Source organism: Lontra canadensis, unplaced genomic scaffold, assembly GCF_010015895.1.
Source record: "Lontra canadensis isolate GAN:19392208 unplaced genomic scaffold, GSC_riverotter_1.0 scaffold24, whole genome shotgun sequence".
Taxonomy (NCBI): domain Eukaryota; kingdom Metazoa; phylum Chordata; class Mammalia; order Carnivora; family Mustelidae; genus Lontra; species Lontra canadensis.
This window is the reverse complement of record NW_022631018.1, coordinates 4,639,401-4,657,194: the sequence shown is the minus strand read 5'-3', so window position 1 is coordinate 4,657,194 and position 17,794 is coordinate 4,639,401. Positions and strand designations below refer to the sequence as shown.

Below are 17,794 nucleotides of genomic sequence, written 5' to 3'. Positions count from 1 at the left end.
TAGCCTCCTTATCCTCTTCAGCTTTGGCAGGTCTTGGATCTCATCTCATTCCAACATAAAACTGCTAATGAGCTGAGACATCCTCTGTAAGTAGATGAAAGCTGTTTTCCCTGTTGGCAATATATACTTGGTCACATGATACAACTGGTCATATGATTTCGAGGCAGTGTGCTAGTTCGTTTCTCTCTACAAATGTGATTTTACTTTTTTTTTTTTTTTTAAATGAGTCTAACCCACATTAATTAGAGTATGAAGTTGAGTGAATGAGTAACAGCAGCACCACCTGCTGAGTGCCTACAAGGCGTCCGGGACTGCTAGGTAGGATACATACACTATCTAACTGAACTTGGAGACTCTGCCTCCAGAAACAATTTAAATGTACCATTTACTGTGAAATTGTGTGTGGCCCTTTCCATAACAAACTTACATTTGATTTATTTAGCCCTATCCCATCACAGGAGGAAAACCAAACCAAAACAAAACAGTAATGCCCAAAATCTATAGATACTTTTCTGGTGAGAGACACAAAGATCACTGAGTTTTCCATTCTATACTCCAATTCCATTTTCTTTCTGAATTTTTAGATCTAATTTTTCTATCCTATTTACCAATTGGTTAATAGCTTCTTCTCTCTCCTGCCATCCAGCAGTGTTTTTTTTTATTTTGTCTCACAATGAAAGGGTTGGCTGTTTTCCCCATTCTCAAATCAGAAAACATAAAAGTTAAATAAAAATGATTTGGATATTGAAGACTTTTCTCCTATGTTGAAGTATGAGTGGCTGAGATAATTGATGAGTTTTCCATAATCATATAAGTGTGCTCTTTACTCATTGCCCAAGTAAATTTCATTTAATTAACACCTTCATCTTGTTAAATATCATAGCGGATTTCAATTCCGCAGATGGGTTGAAGTTCTTTTCTTATTGCTTAGGGATTACTTTTATGTTCCGTAGTCAGGAACATAAGTCATGGTCCAAATTTCTATTTTTCTATTTTTTTGTTTCTATTTTTTACCCAAGATTAACTGATTCAACAAACATTTATTGAGCCCCCCCTGTATCAGGTACCCTAATAGGGGAGTGAGCAAAGCCGTCCCTGTGTCTGCCCTTACAGAGTTTACAGCCAATTGGAGGTAACATTGAACAAAAAGAAATATGACAAATGTCATGAAGAAGGGAAGAGTACCAGGGGAATATGTAATAGATATAGCTAATCTAGCCTGATTGGGTTTGGGGGTGGGTAGAGATGATTTCTCCAAAGAAGATGAAATTTAAGCTTGAAGCATAAGGGAGAAGAGTGATCCAGGAGAAATAAGGTAACAGCTTGTGTCAAGTCTGCGTAGAAAGGAAGGCTACCTACTGAAGAACCTAAGAGGAGGTAAGTGTGGCAAGAGTGGTGTTGCCAGGAAACGTTAGAGAAGAGGCAGGCAAGGACCAGATCATATATGGAAACTTTATTCTAAGGGTAATGAAAAACCAATGGAGAATTTAAGCCAGGAAATAAAAGTTCTTAAAAAGCTTAATATGACTAAAATGTAGAATTTAAAAATATATTAACTTACTGTTTAATTTGTTCTGGAATGTGCTCTCATATCTAGTAATCCAATGATATTAAGAATTTTTTTTTTATTACTACAGGACAAACTTAATAGATTTCTGATACGTAGAATTTTTCTAAGAATGGAAAAGACCCTCGAATAGTTAAGCAAAGCAGAACAGCCCTTGGGTGGGTATATATCCTTAGTATATCTTTTTTTTTTTTTTAAGATTTTATTTATTTATTTGACAGACAGAGACCACAAGTAGGCAGAGAGGCAGGCAGAGAGAGGAAGGGAAGCAGGCTCCCTGCTGAGCAGAGAGCCTGATGCAGGGCTCGATCCCAGGACCCTGGGATCATGACCTGAGCCGAAGGTGCCCCTATCCCTATGTCTTGAAGTGATGAACTTACATCCTGAGTTCCTTTGCTTTACATCTATATCATATCTTAATTTGAATTGCAAATAGAGGTGGTAAAATACTAAAGACAGGAAGAGGAAGAAAGTGTGTGCGTGCGTGTGTGTGTGTGTGTGTGTATGCGCACATGTGGTTTCCCAGGGTTTTGAAGAAGAGCAAATGACAATATTGTATCACATTCTCTGTTCTCAAAAATAGCCTACCCTATATAAATTAGGAAAGTGTAGACTATAAAATATTAAAATATTTTTTTCTTTTAGTTGGGTGTTCTAAGAAAAAAATGGCAGCTTCTGGGTAATACAACAGATTTTGATATGAAACATATTGATTTCATACCAGGGACACCAAGATGGCGTCAGAAGTATTGTCCTTTGAGTAGTAAAGATATCCATGAACACTAAGGCCCTTGGACAATATAGAGTGTTAAGAGGCTAAGGTTTTAATTTTCCTTTTTTTTTTTTTAATACTCTTCAATTTTCTCTATGAGCATTTCTTGTTTTCTCCAGATGGTCTGTGTCCATTAAATTAGCAGATAAGATTTTAAGGTGTGGTTCTTTCCCAAAGGTATTTTCTAATTGGGAATTGGGAGAAATTCTTGAAGATTAATAAGGTTTCCCTTAGAGTGCCTGGGTGGCTCAGAGGGTTAACCCTCTGCCTTCGGCTCAGGTCATGATCTCAGGGTCCTGGGATCGAGCCCTGCATCGGGCTCTCTGCTCAGCGGGGAGCCTGATCCCCCCCCCCACCGCCCCCACCACCTCTGCCTGCCTCTGCCTACTTGTGATCTCTCTCTCTCTCTGTCAAATAAAAAAAAAAGTTTCCCTTAGTAAATATTAGGAGAATGGAGAAGGAGAATGAGCTCTGACCACCATTCTCTGCCTCACTGCCTTCCAAACCACAAGTTTCTTCTCTAGGATCTTGGGCTATAAGACTTCCTGACTGTTCTTCAGGCTCTACGACTCCTGCCCAGGAGTGAATGAATATATACTTGGCAAACTGAGAAAGGCTGCTGACCCTTGGCCTAAGAAATCTTGAGCAATAGGAGACCTGAATTTAAATGTCAATTTGTATCTGACTCACTATTTGAAGAGAATGAATCATTCTTTTGGTTAAATCATTCGGCTCCATGACCTGAGGTGTGGTACTGAAGACAGCACCAACTGGCTTCACATACATTGTATACTTGAATACTGCAGTTGATAAATCACTCTACTCATCAAAATAGAAACACATGTATTAAGTTTCCAATTGTGTGCCTGATTTGGAAACATTCAGAATATATAGGCTGAATATTAAAATTAATTAGTGCTTGTTATGGTTTCATGGGTCAGGTGAGATGTCTGTTATTATAAAAAAGGGAGGAGGCTTCCTATGTATTAATTATCAGGTTACCAAAGCACTGGGTAAATTTGGTAGGAATGTTAAGAGGAGCCTCTCAGCAAGTACTTGTTGTGTGGTTGAAAGCTGGATACTTTGTTTACTTGGGCCAAAATGCAGTTATATAAGGCTTTTTTTTTTTTTTTTTTTTTTAGATTTTATTTATTTGACAGAATGAGAGAGAGAGAGGGAGCACAAGCAGGGGGAGTGGGAGAGGGAGAAGCAGGCTTCCTGGGGAGCAGAGAGCCCAATGATGGGCTCAATCCCAGGACTCTGGGATCACGACCTGAGCCAAAGGCAGACACCTAACCAACTAAGCCATCTAGGTGCCCCATATTAGGCTATTTTTAGTGATAAAAAGTTATTTAAAAGTTGCAACCCTCCAGAATCTGACCTACAATGTCCTGATATTGTATTCTTTTTGTTGTTGTTTTTGTTAAAGATTTTATTTATTTGAGAAAGAGAGAGAAAGTGCATGTGAGTGCACAAGCAGGGGTAGTGGCAGAGGGAGAGGGAGAAGCAGGCTCCCTATATGGGGTTTGATCCTAGGACCCCAGGACCATGACCTGAACCGAAGGCAGATGCTTAACTGACTGAGCCACCCAGGTGCCCCCTGGTATTGTATTCTTTTCTGTGGTCAAAGTCATGGATAAGGAAATCTATTTTCTAGCACTGAATAAGAATAGATTTGGGTGTGTGGTCAGACCTATGAGTACTACAAAGAATAGATAAGCTACCATTTTAAAACAACAATTTTAAGCTGCAGTAGTTCTATTCCTTTTAACTTGATTTAAAGAGTAAGAGGGCAAAAGGAAAATAAACACTTATCAAGTACCAGTGTTATATGTCAGTTATACTTAGTCACATACAGCATCATTAAAGTTCACAGGAAGCCTGTAAAAGGTAATGTTTCCATATTGGTCAAGGAAGAAACTGAAGATTACAGACTGGGAGGGCAGAGCTGGAATGCACACTCAGGTCTGCTGGCTTATAATCTTTCCACAAAATCACTTAGCCACAAACAAAAAAACCCTTAAAATCAGGTAGGATCAGACAAAGTAAGAGTTTCTCTTTATTTTTTTTTTTTTTTCGTTTAGATGTAATTTATATCTGCTGGGGGAAAAAGTGAATAAAAGCTATTGCATAAGGATGCTTGTATTCTACAAGTCTTTTGATGGGGAGGCAGTAGAAAGAGGTGAGAATTAAATGTACATTAAGCAATATGTAAATTCTGGGTATTCTGAGTTTTATTGATTTTCCAAAAGTTATTTTCAGGATTGGCATTGATGTTACTATTCTACCTAGTTTGTAGGGACACTATGAAACTATTGACAAATTCTATACAATTCTTAGGGAAGACTGCTATAAAATAGAAAGATTATTTGTATTTTTGTGTACCTAAAGTACTTTGTTCTTACCTTAATTACTGCACCCACCATACAGCATTCTTATCACTTCTCTGCTCTCTTCTATCTCTACCAGAAAGTGGGTTTCTCCAAGACAGGGACCATGTCTTCTTCACCATGGTATCCATAGTAACCTGGACAGTGCCTGAAATACAATGTTTAGTAAATGTTTATAGAAAGAAACAACAAAAGGATTCATATTTCTGATCCCAGTTTCTTCATTTCCTAAATGAGAAGATAGTAAATTCTCCTAGATCCCTTGCCAGGAGTGTCATGACATTTGCTCCAATGCTGTTTATTGGAGTTGTAAGCCACAGACATAAAAGGTGTTATTGTGATGATTACTAAGGGAGTAATTTTTTTTTTAACCTAACATAAAATTTTTATTCCGGCTAAAATGTTTTTTAAAGATCTAATACATTTCAAGAAAGAGATTCAGGGTATTTTAGGTACTATGTGGCAGTAATCTCCATCCTTGGGCTCTAGAGTTGAAGGAAAAGAAGTATCCACACCAGAGATGAGAACAATCTTTCGCTAGGTGGCTCTCTTTTCCGTGAGTGGGTGGCGCGTCGGTGCAGGGAGGGATGACAGGGGGCATTGTACAGCTGCAATCACCACGCTTCACACCACATCACAGTAGGCTATAGCAGCAGGAGGAGCAGGGCATAGTTCAGGTTCTGTGTCATTAATGATAATCTTCTTGGGATTTATTTCAGAGTAGCCTGTCCTTTCGTTTTCCTCCAAACCTATATATGTGAGGTCCCAAAGAGACATTGTTCTAGTCTTGTAATAGGTGTGGTCTCACGGAAGGATCTGGAAAGTGCCTCTTTCTAGCATGGAAGACCGCAGGAAGCAGTTACCCAAACCCAGCCAAACCAGAACAGCCCATTAAAATGCTGATTTTAACTATCTAGTGAGGGCTGCGTTCTGGGGGTCTGGTGGGGGTTATATGGTTATACATCCTGAAGTGCTTGGGTACTGTTATATGAAAGGCCCCCACAACACAAATCGGAAATAGGATTTGTAAACTGTCAAATAAGTCCTTTAAACCATGCGAATGACCAGTACTTCTCACACTCCATAGTATTATTGACCCCATTCTTTATTTCTGCTTTTTAGCCCCAAACCTGACACAAAGTACACCTAATGCTTTCAAAAAGATTTGTTCGAAGAATGAAAATCCTTTTCCTCAATGTCTTTCATCGGAAGCTCCCGTCAGCCTCTAGGTTCTCGTTGATACTATTTTACCCAACGTTTTTCTCTCGGACCCAGAAGATACAGAGTGACAAGTTCTGAAACGCTGCGGACCCATCAGAGAAGTCTGCAGAGGGAGGAACCGGGAGGTCTGCCTCGGGTAACCCAGTGGGACCCCCACTGCGGAGTGCCTCTGAGAGGGACGGCAGTCGTGGGCATTTCACCACGTCCCTGGCTCTAAATGCTGGAAAACCTTGTCAAGTGTGCTAGGACGTGTTCCCACACTCACAACGGCGGCCTCCCCGCAGCAAGGAGGTGGCTCGATCGCCGAGGGCGAGTGGGCGGCAGTTCAGGGGTCGAACCGCCGGCGAAAGTCTGAGGTCTCTCCCGGCAAGAGAGGAATCTGGGTCGTCGTGTGCCGTTCTCCTCCCTCAGGGACCCCGTCCTGGCGGGATCCCGCCTCTTCGAGCCCGAGGCAGTCCTGGGGAAACCCTTCGCCCGCCTCGCAGCTTTGCGCCGCGGCCTTGCCCCACCGCCGAGCCCTCCACGCTCGGTCCGCAGCTCGAGGGCCTTCAGGCCCGGCGTCTTCCTCCAAGGCCCGCCCCTCTTCACGCCCCGCACTGAGAGGAAACTGGAGGTGGTTCCCGCCCGCAGGCGGGTGGAAAAGCCCACGGTGAATGCCTCGGGGTCCCCCCATTGTTGCGGGAAGGGGAAAGGGAAGAGGAAATGAACTTCACCGCCCAGGAGATCACCCGGATTCCCAACTTGGGGGAGGCTTTCGGACGGAAGGGAAGCCAAGGGGGAACCCTGGGCACTTTCCCGGGAATCCGTTCGCCAAGGGAGGGTCACCCGGTCCGCACACAGTGGTTACTATGACAATACAACCACAGCCTCCAGTTGCCATGGCAGCTGCTTATCCAATCCGATTGGTTTCTTTTCTCTTCCTCCCCGGGCTCCACCCCATCCCCTTCAACAGTCTCCAGGCGTGCAGGAGGTGGGGCCCCCAGAAAAGGGGAGGGGGTCCTTAGCGTCACTCTCTGGGCCGCGAGGGAAGACTAGAGTTGAGGGACTGGCGGGCGGAACTGTAGGAGGAAGGGGCAGCGTTTCCGGTAGGGAAAAGTGGAGGAGAGGAAAAAGGAAGAGAGAAATCGGGTGGAGTGGAAAGACGGGGGAAGACTTTGAGTGTAACTCCTGGTTGATTTGGGCCCGATGTTCCCGGTGAGGCTGGGGTTGCCCCCTCGCGCGGGAGAGGGGTGGATTGGCCGGAAGCCGCCGAACGCCTCCAGCAGGCCGCTCAGCAGCCGCGCAGGGGCCTCACAGCTAGCCGATCCCAAAAGGGAGCGCTACAGAGAGGCAAAAGTCACCGGGAGGGACGGGCGCCACTGAAATCTCGCGAGAGGGACCCCCACTTCCTTCCTCTGCTTCTCCCTCCTCTTTCCCCCCGCCCCCTTCCCTTCTCCCTCCCCCTCCCCCCTCCCGGTCGGAGTGTCCCTGCGCCCCACGGGCCAGAGCAGCAGCGAGAGCAGCTTTCCCCGCTCCCTCCCCCTCGCCTCACTCACCCCCACCCCCCCGCCGAGCGAGGAGGAGCCGGAGGAGAGGAAGATGGCGGCGGCCGCCAGCACCCGCGGTGCCGCGGGGCCACTTCGAGGAGCCTGAGAGACCCACAGAGGCTTCGCGGGAAGACGCGGCGGCGGAGGATGAGCCTGCAGAGCGCGCAGTATCTCCGGTGAGTGCAGAGGTCGGCCCCGTACGTGGGGGGAGCTGGTCGAGGGTTGGGGCGCGGAGCAACAGCCACAGAGGTGGTGTGTCGGGGTGGCGGGGGAGTTGCTGTGTCCTCTCCTTCCCCGGCGGGGAGGCGGGGGCTGCGAGGGGATCCGCGGGAGGGGGCGGGGCGGGCACACTCTCGGGTGCCTAGCCCCCTCCTGCCGGGCTGAGTTCCAGCGTAGCCAGCTAGTCCTGGTGCCGGGAAGGAGGTTAGGGAAGCGTGAGAATGTGTGTGCGCGCGCGCCCCCAGGGTCGCAGGCTCGCTGGCGGGGGACTTGTGGGGGGGGGGGGGGAGAAGGTGGCGGCGACCCCGAGTGGAGGTGGGCGTGGAGTCTGATCCCGGTGATGGGGGTAACATTGTGCGGTGTAGGGTGTGGGATTGGTTGGGGCGATGCATGGGGAGAGGACGAGGTGGAAGTCTGCACACCTGGTGGGGGGGGGTGTCGAGGAGGGAGGGCTAGAGGAGAGGGAGACCGCTGGAAACCCGAGTTTGTTCTCTATTCTCGGATTGAAAGTGCTGAGGAATAATGTCCTCTGTAGTTAGTTGGCGGGGTGGGGGTGGGAGATTAAAGAGGGAGAATGGATGAGGAAGTGAGGAAAGAGGGAGGTACTATGGACGGTGTTGGGTTCCCCAGAAGAAACTGAGTTAGAATTAGTGTAGTTGGAAGATACCATTCTGAGAGTCGTGTGCATTCATTAAGAGTGGTGTAAGGAACTTGTATGTCGGAGGTAGAGTGACGCATGGGTACAGCGTGTGCGAGTATGTGATGTGTGTCTGGGTTGGTGTAAAGGAAGAGACTGATAAACATTTTAGGAAGCGAAACATAGATACATTGGAACCAGGTATACGATGATGAGCATATTGAATGGAAAGACACCAGCGATTGTGCAGCCAGGAAGGTTCCATGGACGCAGAATAAGAGCTTGCAGGTAGAAAAAGAGGGTCAAAATCTTGATGGCAGAGAAATGAAAGGTTGTTGGAGCCTGAGATTAATTGGAGAGTTACTACTTCTTAGAAAAGGGGAAGGAAGGCCTTAAAGCGGATCCTTTTTGTTTTTCAGGAGCAGAACTAAGGCAGGCTTATGGGAAGATCTTTAAAAAAAAAAATGGTTTCATACCTTGTAGAGGAGGGAATTGCATGGGGTGGAAGTCTGAAATGAGCAGAAAAGTCACTTTATCTGTTTAGTGAAGTGAAAGCATTGGTGATTGGCTTTCTATATGCATATTACAAGAGAAGGTAGGTAGTAAGTGATATAGGAGAGTGGTTATTCTGTTTACGAAAGTAGTAATAGTTTCATTAAGCAGAGTGTGGAAAGGAGAGAGTGATGAGATCTTTGAATTATGGTTGAATGCCTGAGTTTAATAGTGACAGGATCCACACAACATATGTGCTCCATGACTGTAGGGTAGTTGGAATGTTACCTTTCTATCACAGTCCTTTTTCTCCACTATTATTCTTTTATTATTTAACATGTCAGATGAACTTAATAAATACAACTGGGAAAGCTCTATAGTAGATGTTGTAGAAGGAAGATTATGGGAACCATTAGGATAGTACTTAATTTTAAGGAATTTGCTGTTTAGTTTATTAGGCAAGTAAATTAATAATAGCACAGAGTAAACTATGACAAGTATCAAAAAGATGCCAAGTATAATAAGAGTCCAAAGGCAGAAGGTTACCTGAGCAATTAGGGGAAATATGGAAAAGCTTCCTTTGTTCATTTGCTCATTCATACACTCATCATTCGTCATTTTGTCGATCATGTATTTGGGAGGCATCGTCCCAGTGGTGAGAATAGAAAAGAACTCTACCCTCTTCTTACTGAGTTTACAGTTTGTTAGGGTTCAGGGAGAAAATGCCACTCAAAATGGACCTTAAGGATAAGCAACATTTTGGCACGTGTGGATTGAGAATGGGGAATCCAATGGAAGGAAACTGAGCAGAGATATTAAGATAGGAAGGTTGGGGACCAGGGAAGGTTTTTAGTCTAGTTAAACAGGAATATAGGGTGATGCACCTGGAAAAACTTATATGGATTCTTTTTTATAGATGAAGTTTGACCCCCCCCCCTTTTTTTTAACAGATGAGGAAAGTATAGCACAAAGAAGAAAAAGTTGTTGAGGACCATATAGCTGGTATGTGGAAGCGCTGTAGGTCTTCTAACTCCGTATCAGCCATACTGTGTGACATGTCTGGGTTCATCCATTCTTTCCACAAATATGTACTGGGAGTTACATATATACCAGTCACTCTTGTAGATGCTGAGGAGACAGTGGTGAACAAAAGAGAAAACATAGGAAGACATTCTTGGTAGAATTATGCAGTCAGTAAACAAATGAACAGGTAAGTTTGTTAGGTGGTGACAAGAATTAGGAGGAAAAAGCAAGATATGGATATCTTGTTTTGTAAAGACAGGGTGATCAAGGAAAGCCTATTAGGTAAGGTGCCCGTATTTGAGAGGGTTTTGAGTCATGATCAGTAGTTTATAGTTAAAATGCATGAACAGTAGAGAATCTGAGATGCTTTGTTTAGAAGAGCATTCACATGTTCATGGATAGGTATTATCGATGAATCTGTATAACATAATAATGGGCAGTTAGGACCGGAAATGAGGTTGTGGAATAGAAAGATATGAAAGCAAACTGGGAGAGTGGTGATAATTTTAATGAGAAGATTGGCTGGTTTTGAGAGGCTTCTGTGTTAATCTGTTTTATATTTTGTGAAATTAGCATGTTAGGGAAGATGTATCCTTATATTGTGGAATCACTGGTAGACCACTTGAGATGATTTGAGTTCTTTGAAGAAGGGAGAAAAGAATAAGAATGAACACCATGTTTAAGTAACTTATATTTTCTAGCTAAAGTTGAGTAAGCAGAATTCAACAGGCATAGGACCTGGAGTCTCTTAAGGATGTCTGGGAGCCAGTCTTTCCTCAGTCTTGCACGTCTGTTCTAAAGTAAATAAAGCAAGTCTTTGGGCTAATAGTAGTATGGGACTTAGAGGGGAAGGAGTAATAAGGACTTGGAACAGCCCAAATTTCCCTTTTCCTCTTCAGGTAATCATTCTATTTAAAGTCAGTGGAGAGGAGGCTAGAGAATGTCTTCAGGGAAGCATCATGTTCACTTTCTTTTCTTTGTTGGAAACTGAACCTTTGGTTTTTAGACAACTCGGGAAGGATGCTCGGTATTGCTGAACAAGTGTGGTTGGGGTAAAGCAATTATTCTTTGTGACCTTGACTTTCGAGAGAGTTTTGTTGTTTACCTTTCTCAGTGGTATAAGACCATGACTGGGCAATTTTTAAACTACATAGCTACAGATCTTTCCTTATGTAGATGAAAATTAGCTTTGTATCAGCTGAATGAATTTGCTGGAGGAAATGGACTAGGGTGTTTGGAATTGAATTGGTGGGGTGGTGGCAAACCAGGGAGTAAGATGGCAGTTTCAGAAGAGTGAGATAGTGGTTATGAAGTACAAAGCATCACTAAGATGAATACAGGGAGGGAATTCAAAATTAAGTGGACTGAATTAGTCTTGAGTTGTAGGAATAGAACAGAGATGAAAGGAAAGAAAACCTGTCTTCTGTGTGGGAAAGAAGGTGATGTTCTAGGCAAGATAAGATGTTGAACATTTATTTGTTGTTGGAAGAGAAGTGTCTTTTTAATTTTTTTTTTGAGAAGTGTCATTTTTTTGAAATAGCAGATTGACAAGACTCTTATCCAAATGCATAAATTGAGAATACTTCCTACATTTTATAAAAATAAGAGGGGCGCCTGGGTGGCTCAGTGGGTTAAAGCCTCTGCCTTCAGCTCAGGTCATGATCTCAGGGTCCTGGGATCAAGTCCCGCATCAGGCTCTCTGCTCAGCAGGGAGCCTGCTTCCCTCTCTCTCTGCCTGCCTTTCTGCCTACTTGTGATCTTTCTCCCTCTGTCAAATAAATAAATAAAATATTTTAAAAAAATAAGAAATGGTCTTAAATATGAGGGTGCTAGACTGAATATCATTGGAAATCTATTACTCAAATTGAAAGATTCATTGTTTTCTCTTTCGATTTATGACAGAATGGAAAGATTTTGAAGACTTTGACACCTCGAGTAGAAGAAAAGGGTGTATTGAATATTGTTCACTTAATAAGGGTGGAAGAAGGATAAGGATAATCCATGGATGAAATAGTAGGGGATGTATATCCTGCTTTCAATCAATGATCTGTTAAGGAATAGAAATAGGGGAATTAACATATCAAAGTTGGGAAAGCAGGCGTGGGGAAAGTATTGAAGTACCATACAGGGAAGACATCATCAAAGTTTTTGGAAAGTTGAGAAAATAGAATAATCCTAGCCAGAGGGAATACCAGTCAGATAGGTCAAATCCTGTTACAAAAGGTGGTGTGCCACTGAATGACGTCTGCTGCTGTTGGTACTCTGTACTCCCCCCATATCTTTTTGCTTCAGTTTCATCCTATGCCATAGGTTTTTCGGGAAGATCCACCTAAAGTTGATCCCTGATATTAGACCCTTTATAAGAAACATCTACAAATTGATTTGTTAGGAATTTTTTGCATCATACTTCTGTTAACAAAGAGGCTGCGTTCCAGCGGCACACTTCTTTGTCAGAAACTTTGTTGCAAGAGATAGAAATAATGTAACTGCCACAGGGTTGTTTTCTGAGACAGTGGAAAATGGTTATCATTTATATACTAATTAAAATAGTCCAGTAAATTGGTTTTTTTCTTTAAGATTTTATTTATTTGTTTGATAGAGAGAGAGAGAGAGAAAGACCACAAGTAGGCAGAGAGGCAGGCAGAGAGAGAGGGGGAAGCAGGCTCCCCGCCGAACAGAGAGCCCGATGTGGGGCTCTATCCCAGGACCCTGAGATCATGACCCGAGCCGAAGGCAGAGGCTTAACTTACTGAGCCACCCAGGTGCCCAGTCCAGTAAATTGTTAAGATAAAATGTGTCACTGTAAATCTTGGGACACAGGGAAATAAAAGGCGGAGATGAGACTGAGTAAAGTGGTAAACAGAGCCATTTATCTTAGCCTAGGGAGAGGAGCAGGGAAGTTAGTGGGAGCAGTTTGGGAGGAATACATATACTAAATAGGTTCCGGAAGATTCTGGTAATTCTGGGCTGGGCATTCATTGTCTCTGGAAGCTTCAGGAATCCTATAGTGTAATAGGAAATCATATATATTAAAAAAAAAAATGCTGTAGTGCATACATACACCCAGGAATCCTGTAGCACATGCTGATTCTAATTAATGTGGTCAAGAAGTGTTCCCCTGCCCCTACCCCTTCCCAGGATTTAAAATAAAAAAGCTTTGGTCCCAGAAAATTAGCCAGACGTGACTGATTTACCAAACATGGTAAAATTGTTGGGAAAAAAAATTACTCTCTCTTGAGGCTTATAACTCTGGGGTTTGTTGTTGTTGTTGTTGTTGTTGTTGTTGTTATAATGGTTTTAGTAGCATTTTACCTGCCAGAATATTGACTGGCTAAGTTATTTTGGCAGTTACTTTCTGCTTCCCTTGTGGTTTCAGTTGGATTCAAAATGTATACTTCCTGTCCTAGACTATATTTCATTGCTTTCTAACAGCTGTTGTGTTCTACCTTCCTGGTAGATGAAACAACTGCTGAGCTTTTGTTTTGTTTTTAAGGTGCTCTAGTAAGATCTGGACACACTAGTGTAGCAAGTTTCTGGAGGCAGTTTTGGGGTAGAGGGTGGTTCAGACTTTAAAAGAGCTAGTTTGTTTTATAGTGGATTAATATTGTTTGCAGTCTCTAACTACATCTCTAATCCTGTCTAGCCTTTCAGATTTTCTGGTTCTAGTGGCATGAATGAGTACCTAAAAGTTTAGGTGGGTTCATTTACCTGATTGATCTTGTTCAGAGAATAAATTATTGAGCACCTGTCTTTCGCACAGTGGATTGTTCATCTGTAGGTGCGTATTTTGGCAGGTGGTCATCACATGTCATTTAAGTTTTACAGTCAAGCTGTATTTTAATTTAGTTAATGAATTGTTGGGAATGGATTTATCAGTGCTCTAGGAGATTATAACTAAGAAGGGCCAATCAGCAGTAACAGGAATAATCAGGGATGGAGTCTTGGCAAACGTGTCACAAGGTAAGTGAGGACTTGTAACCAACTCCTTTCTTGTTAACATGTAAGTGGAGCTCCTTAGGAAGGTGGTTTTCACTCCCTGAGACCCCACTTTTAGTCCGTAGGAAGAGTAGGTGTTTAAGCAGTTGTTTAAGAAAACTTTAGGAATCTCAAGTAGAGTAGGTAGCAATTTTGTTTCAGTTTATTCCTCCTTTGCTTCATTTAGAACTGGGTTTCTTAGCCTTGCCGCTTACTGACATGCCATGTTACTGCCATGTTGAGTCTGATGGTTCTGGTGTGGGAAGCGGTCCTGTGCACCACGGGACGTTCAGTAGCATCCTCGGCCTCTACCCTCTAAATGACGGTATCGTACACCTGCATTTGTGACAACCAAAGATATTTCCACACATTGCCAAATGTTCCTTGTGAGTGCATATCCACTCTCAGTTGAGAACCACTGGCTTAGAAGATATGTGTAAGAAGGTTATACATGCACAGCATAAACTCTTTTTCTTGTTTTCTCCTTCAAGCCATAGATTACTTCTTAGGCTTCTCTTAACTGTTTTCTCTTAGGTGTGGTAGACTAGTTACCATGTTTAGATTTGGTAAGAATTTTGTACATATTTTAAATGTATTTTTTAAAGTCTCTTTCATTTTATTGGCAGTTAATACTGTGTGCAGAACACAATTATAGGGCCTTTGCCTGTGGGAAACCCAAAGATATTGGAGAAAGACATTTAAGTAACTATAATAGTAGATAAACTAGAAAGTGCTATGATAGAGAAGCTGAGTACTCTAAATATAGGGAAGAAGAACCTTATTCCATCAGAGGTGGAGGTGGGGTGAAGAAGGTATCTTAAAGGAGGTAAGATTTGATCTGCGTTTTGAAAAATAGATGGGATTTTTAAAAGTGGGTATTAGGAAAATTGACATCTCAGGCAGGAGGAACATCTCATAGTTTTTTACTCCAAATAAATTTTTAAACATTTCATTTACTTTCATTTAATACATGACAGTATTCTAGCCAGGGCTTTCTAAATTCTTCTTAGGTAAGATAGGTAAGGACCTAGAAATAGAGATGGAGAAGTGGTGGATCTGAACCCATGATGGCGGGTGTAGCCGGTGGAAGGGAAGAACCAGTTTGGTTAGAGTCCTGAAGGACCCCTTCTCCTGTGCACTTGATCACATGCCATTTCACTAGAACTGCATTTCAGTTCTTTTGTCTCTCCACTTTTAGTTAGTTTATTAGTCTATTTAAATATTCCCCCTAATCATCTTTTGTGGACCCCTCTTCATTTTCTCTTAAAAATCCTTTCCTGTTCCTGTTTTCCCTTTAGATTCTGTCCTTCCTTACTGGAATTTCTTGCGGCTAACAATTTCAAGTTTGCCCTATAGTTTTTACTCTTATTTACCATCTGCTTTTCCTTAATCCTTTATAATCCAACTCTTTTTCCTTAGCGGCTTACTGGAATTAGTATTTCTAGTGGTGGCAAAGAACTTAGGGCCAAATTCATCCACTGATTGTTTTTCTTTCTCACTTACACTGACACTTCTGTTTTCCTTTTTCTCTGCGTCCTTCTCATATGCATCCATTCATCCCTCCCACAAGTAAACATTCAGTTTGGGCCAAGGTATATATCCCAGGTCCCTGGGAATAAAAAGAGGATCTATTGTCAAGTAGTTTTACCAGGGCCTACAAACAAGTATATAATTATCCCATAGTTCATAGATGCTATGGCTTATACGCAGGGGCCTTAGGGAAGTTGTTGATGTCTATTGTTTTTAGCACTGAGATTCCATGATTTTAAATATCCTGCCTTTTATTTTATTTTGTTTTCCTGGTTTGCCTTGCCCCGTCAGTGGCAAAAAGAAATGCATAGCCCTTTTCCTTTTTTTTCCTCTTCTTTCAATGCTTCTTTTCCTCTGATAACACATCCACTTGCTGTCACCACATCATCGTTTAAAATCTGTCAAATGTTTACTTAGTATAAATCATGGTGTTAAGTCCTAGAGAGACACATGTATTAGATGTCATGTCTCCATTCAGAGAGTTTATAAACTTTTTAATGAAATAGGCATAAACATAAAATAATACAAAATAAAGAACAATTGAATATGGTAGTTTAGAGCATGGTCTCTGGGGCAGAACTGCCTGGATTCAAATCACAGCTCTACCACTTACTGGCTGTGTGACCTTGGACAAGCTTCTTACGCTTGCCATAGTTTGCCATAGTTTCCAGATCTGAAAAGTGGTGATGATAATAATAATCTTTATCTCATAGAGTTATAATGATCAAGCGAGTTAACTTGCAAAGTATTTGGTGTGGTTCTGGCACATAGTAAGCACTATTAGGCTTTAGTTATAGATAGTGCCTGAAAATTAGCCTCTGGCACTGACTAATCTGGTAATTTTGCATATCTACCCTCTGGACCTTCCTAATTTTAGAAGCCTTTTTGTCATAGCAAACTCAACACTCTTAAAGGTAAACTGGTAATTCTTTTTTTTTTTTTTTAAGATTTTATTTATTTATTTGACAGAGAAATCACAAGTAGGCAGAGAGACAGGCAGAGAGAGAGGAAAAGAAGCAGGCTCCCTGCCGAGCACAGAGCCCGGTGTGGGGCTCGATCCCTGAACCGTGGGATCATGACCTGAGCTGGAGGCAGAGGCTTTAACCCACTGAGCCACCCAGGCGCCCCCAAACTGATAATTCTTACTCTTCTCTTCCACCCTATCCCTCATATTTCCTCATTTTGCTCTTTGGTGTTACCACTCCGCATCCTCCCATCCAGGTTTAAAGCCTTGCAGCCCTCTTTGATCTCGTCTCCCAGTGTCCTCAGACTATTCCACACCTAAACTGTGTTTGGAGATGATGCCTTCCTGTTGCCTCTTCTTTTTCATGCCTGGCACTGTCAGCTTCATGGCCCTGCTGTTGAAATAAGTGTTCTACCTAATACCTTGGCGACACTCTGGCAAGTAGCAAGAAGAAAGTTTTGACTTGGGGTTTTTAAACATCGCCCATTAGTCTGTTTTTGAAGTCACATCATCTCTGGGTCTTGATTTCTTCCTTGTTAAAATGGAATATTGATCTCATAAAATTGTTGTCAGTGTTAAACAAAATAGTAAAGGTTTACGTACGTTTTGCAAATTTTGGTTCTCTATCACACTCCACCTGTCTCCCTGCCAGATGACCTTCACATTGCTCCTGCATTAATATTCCTACAAAGCACTGTATGTTGATTTACCTTGCTTAACCTCCTCAGTTTGGCATTCTAGGTCCTCCATAAAATGACCCTTATCTACCTGTGCCACATGATACCTTGTTACGTTTTCTAAGAACTCACAGTGCCAGCCAGAGTAATTTACTTATTGCCTTCTAAACAAGGTTTATCCATTCCTGCTTAAATCTCTGTTCCTAGGCCCTTTTCCTTACAGTAAGTACTGTCCTGCACTATCTCGTTTCACCTTCTCTGTGAAGACTACTCTGGTGATTTCTGCATTCTTTGAACTTTGACCTGAGCTGAAGGCAGAGGCTTAACCCACCGAGCCACCCAGGCACCCCTGCATTCTTTGAACTTTGTAGTAGTTCTTGTCTCTTAGTCATTTGGTAGTACACTTTCTTAAATTTGTAATAATCTCTTTTTTTTAATATAAGTAAATTATCTCTGCAGCTAGGCTGAATATGACAGAAACCATGTCTCAGCATTTTTAAGTACACAATGTACATAATGAGTGTTCAGTAAAGTTTTCATGCTTTTTTGTTTTGTTTTTGCAAAACATTTATGGAATACTTACGGTTGCCAGTGCTAGGCCCTGAGAATGTAAGAATGAATGAACTGATTTTTCTTCCTTAGGATAGTGGTCTCCCAGTGGAGATGGATGTTACACAGATATTCCCATATAATGTGGTAAATACTGTGTTAAATATTTTCAAGGATGGGGTGCCTGGGTGGCTCAGTGGGTTAAAGCCTCTGCCTTCGGCTCAGGTTCCGATCAGGTCGTGATCTCAGGGT

General features: G+C 42.5%; 2 protein-coding genes across 10 annotated transcripts in view; one reads left to right on the top strand and one right to left on the bottom strand.

The window, feature by feature from the left end:
- The window catches only part of NMNAT2 (nicotinamide nucleotide adenylyltransferase 2), a 188,365-nt gene extending 180,787 nt beyond the window's left edge, over positions 1–7,578 (bottom strand). Inside the window, exons 1-2 of the mRNA XM_032862672.1 lie at positions 7,486–7,578; positions 4,745–4,877 (exon numbers count right to left, since the gene is read on the bottom strand). The gene's annotated coding sequence lies outside the window, so the exon portion shown is untranslated. The remainder of the gene's footprint in view (positions 1–4,744; positions 4,878–7,485) is intronic.
- The window catches only part of SMG7 (SMG7 nonsense mediated mRNA decay factor), a 90,502-nt gene continuing 80,260 nt past the window's right edge, over positions 7,553–17,794 (top strand). For 7 of the 9 annotated variants that reach the window (XM_032862668.1, XM_032862665.1, XM_032862671.1 and 4 more), the window contains exon 1: positions 7,553–7,652. Coding sequence is in view for 1 of the 9 variants with exons in the window: in XM_032862664.1 (XP_032718555.1) it covers positions 7,624–7,652 (29 nt within the window). In the remaining 8 variants the exon portion in view is untranslated. The remainder of the gene's footprint in view (positions 7,653–17,794) is intronic. The other 2 variants (XM_032862669.1, XM_032862664.1) reach the window with 2 other exon arrangements.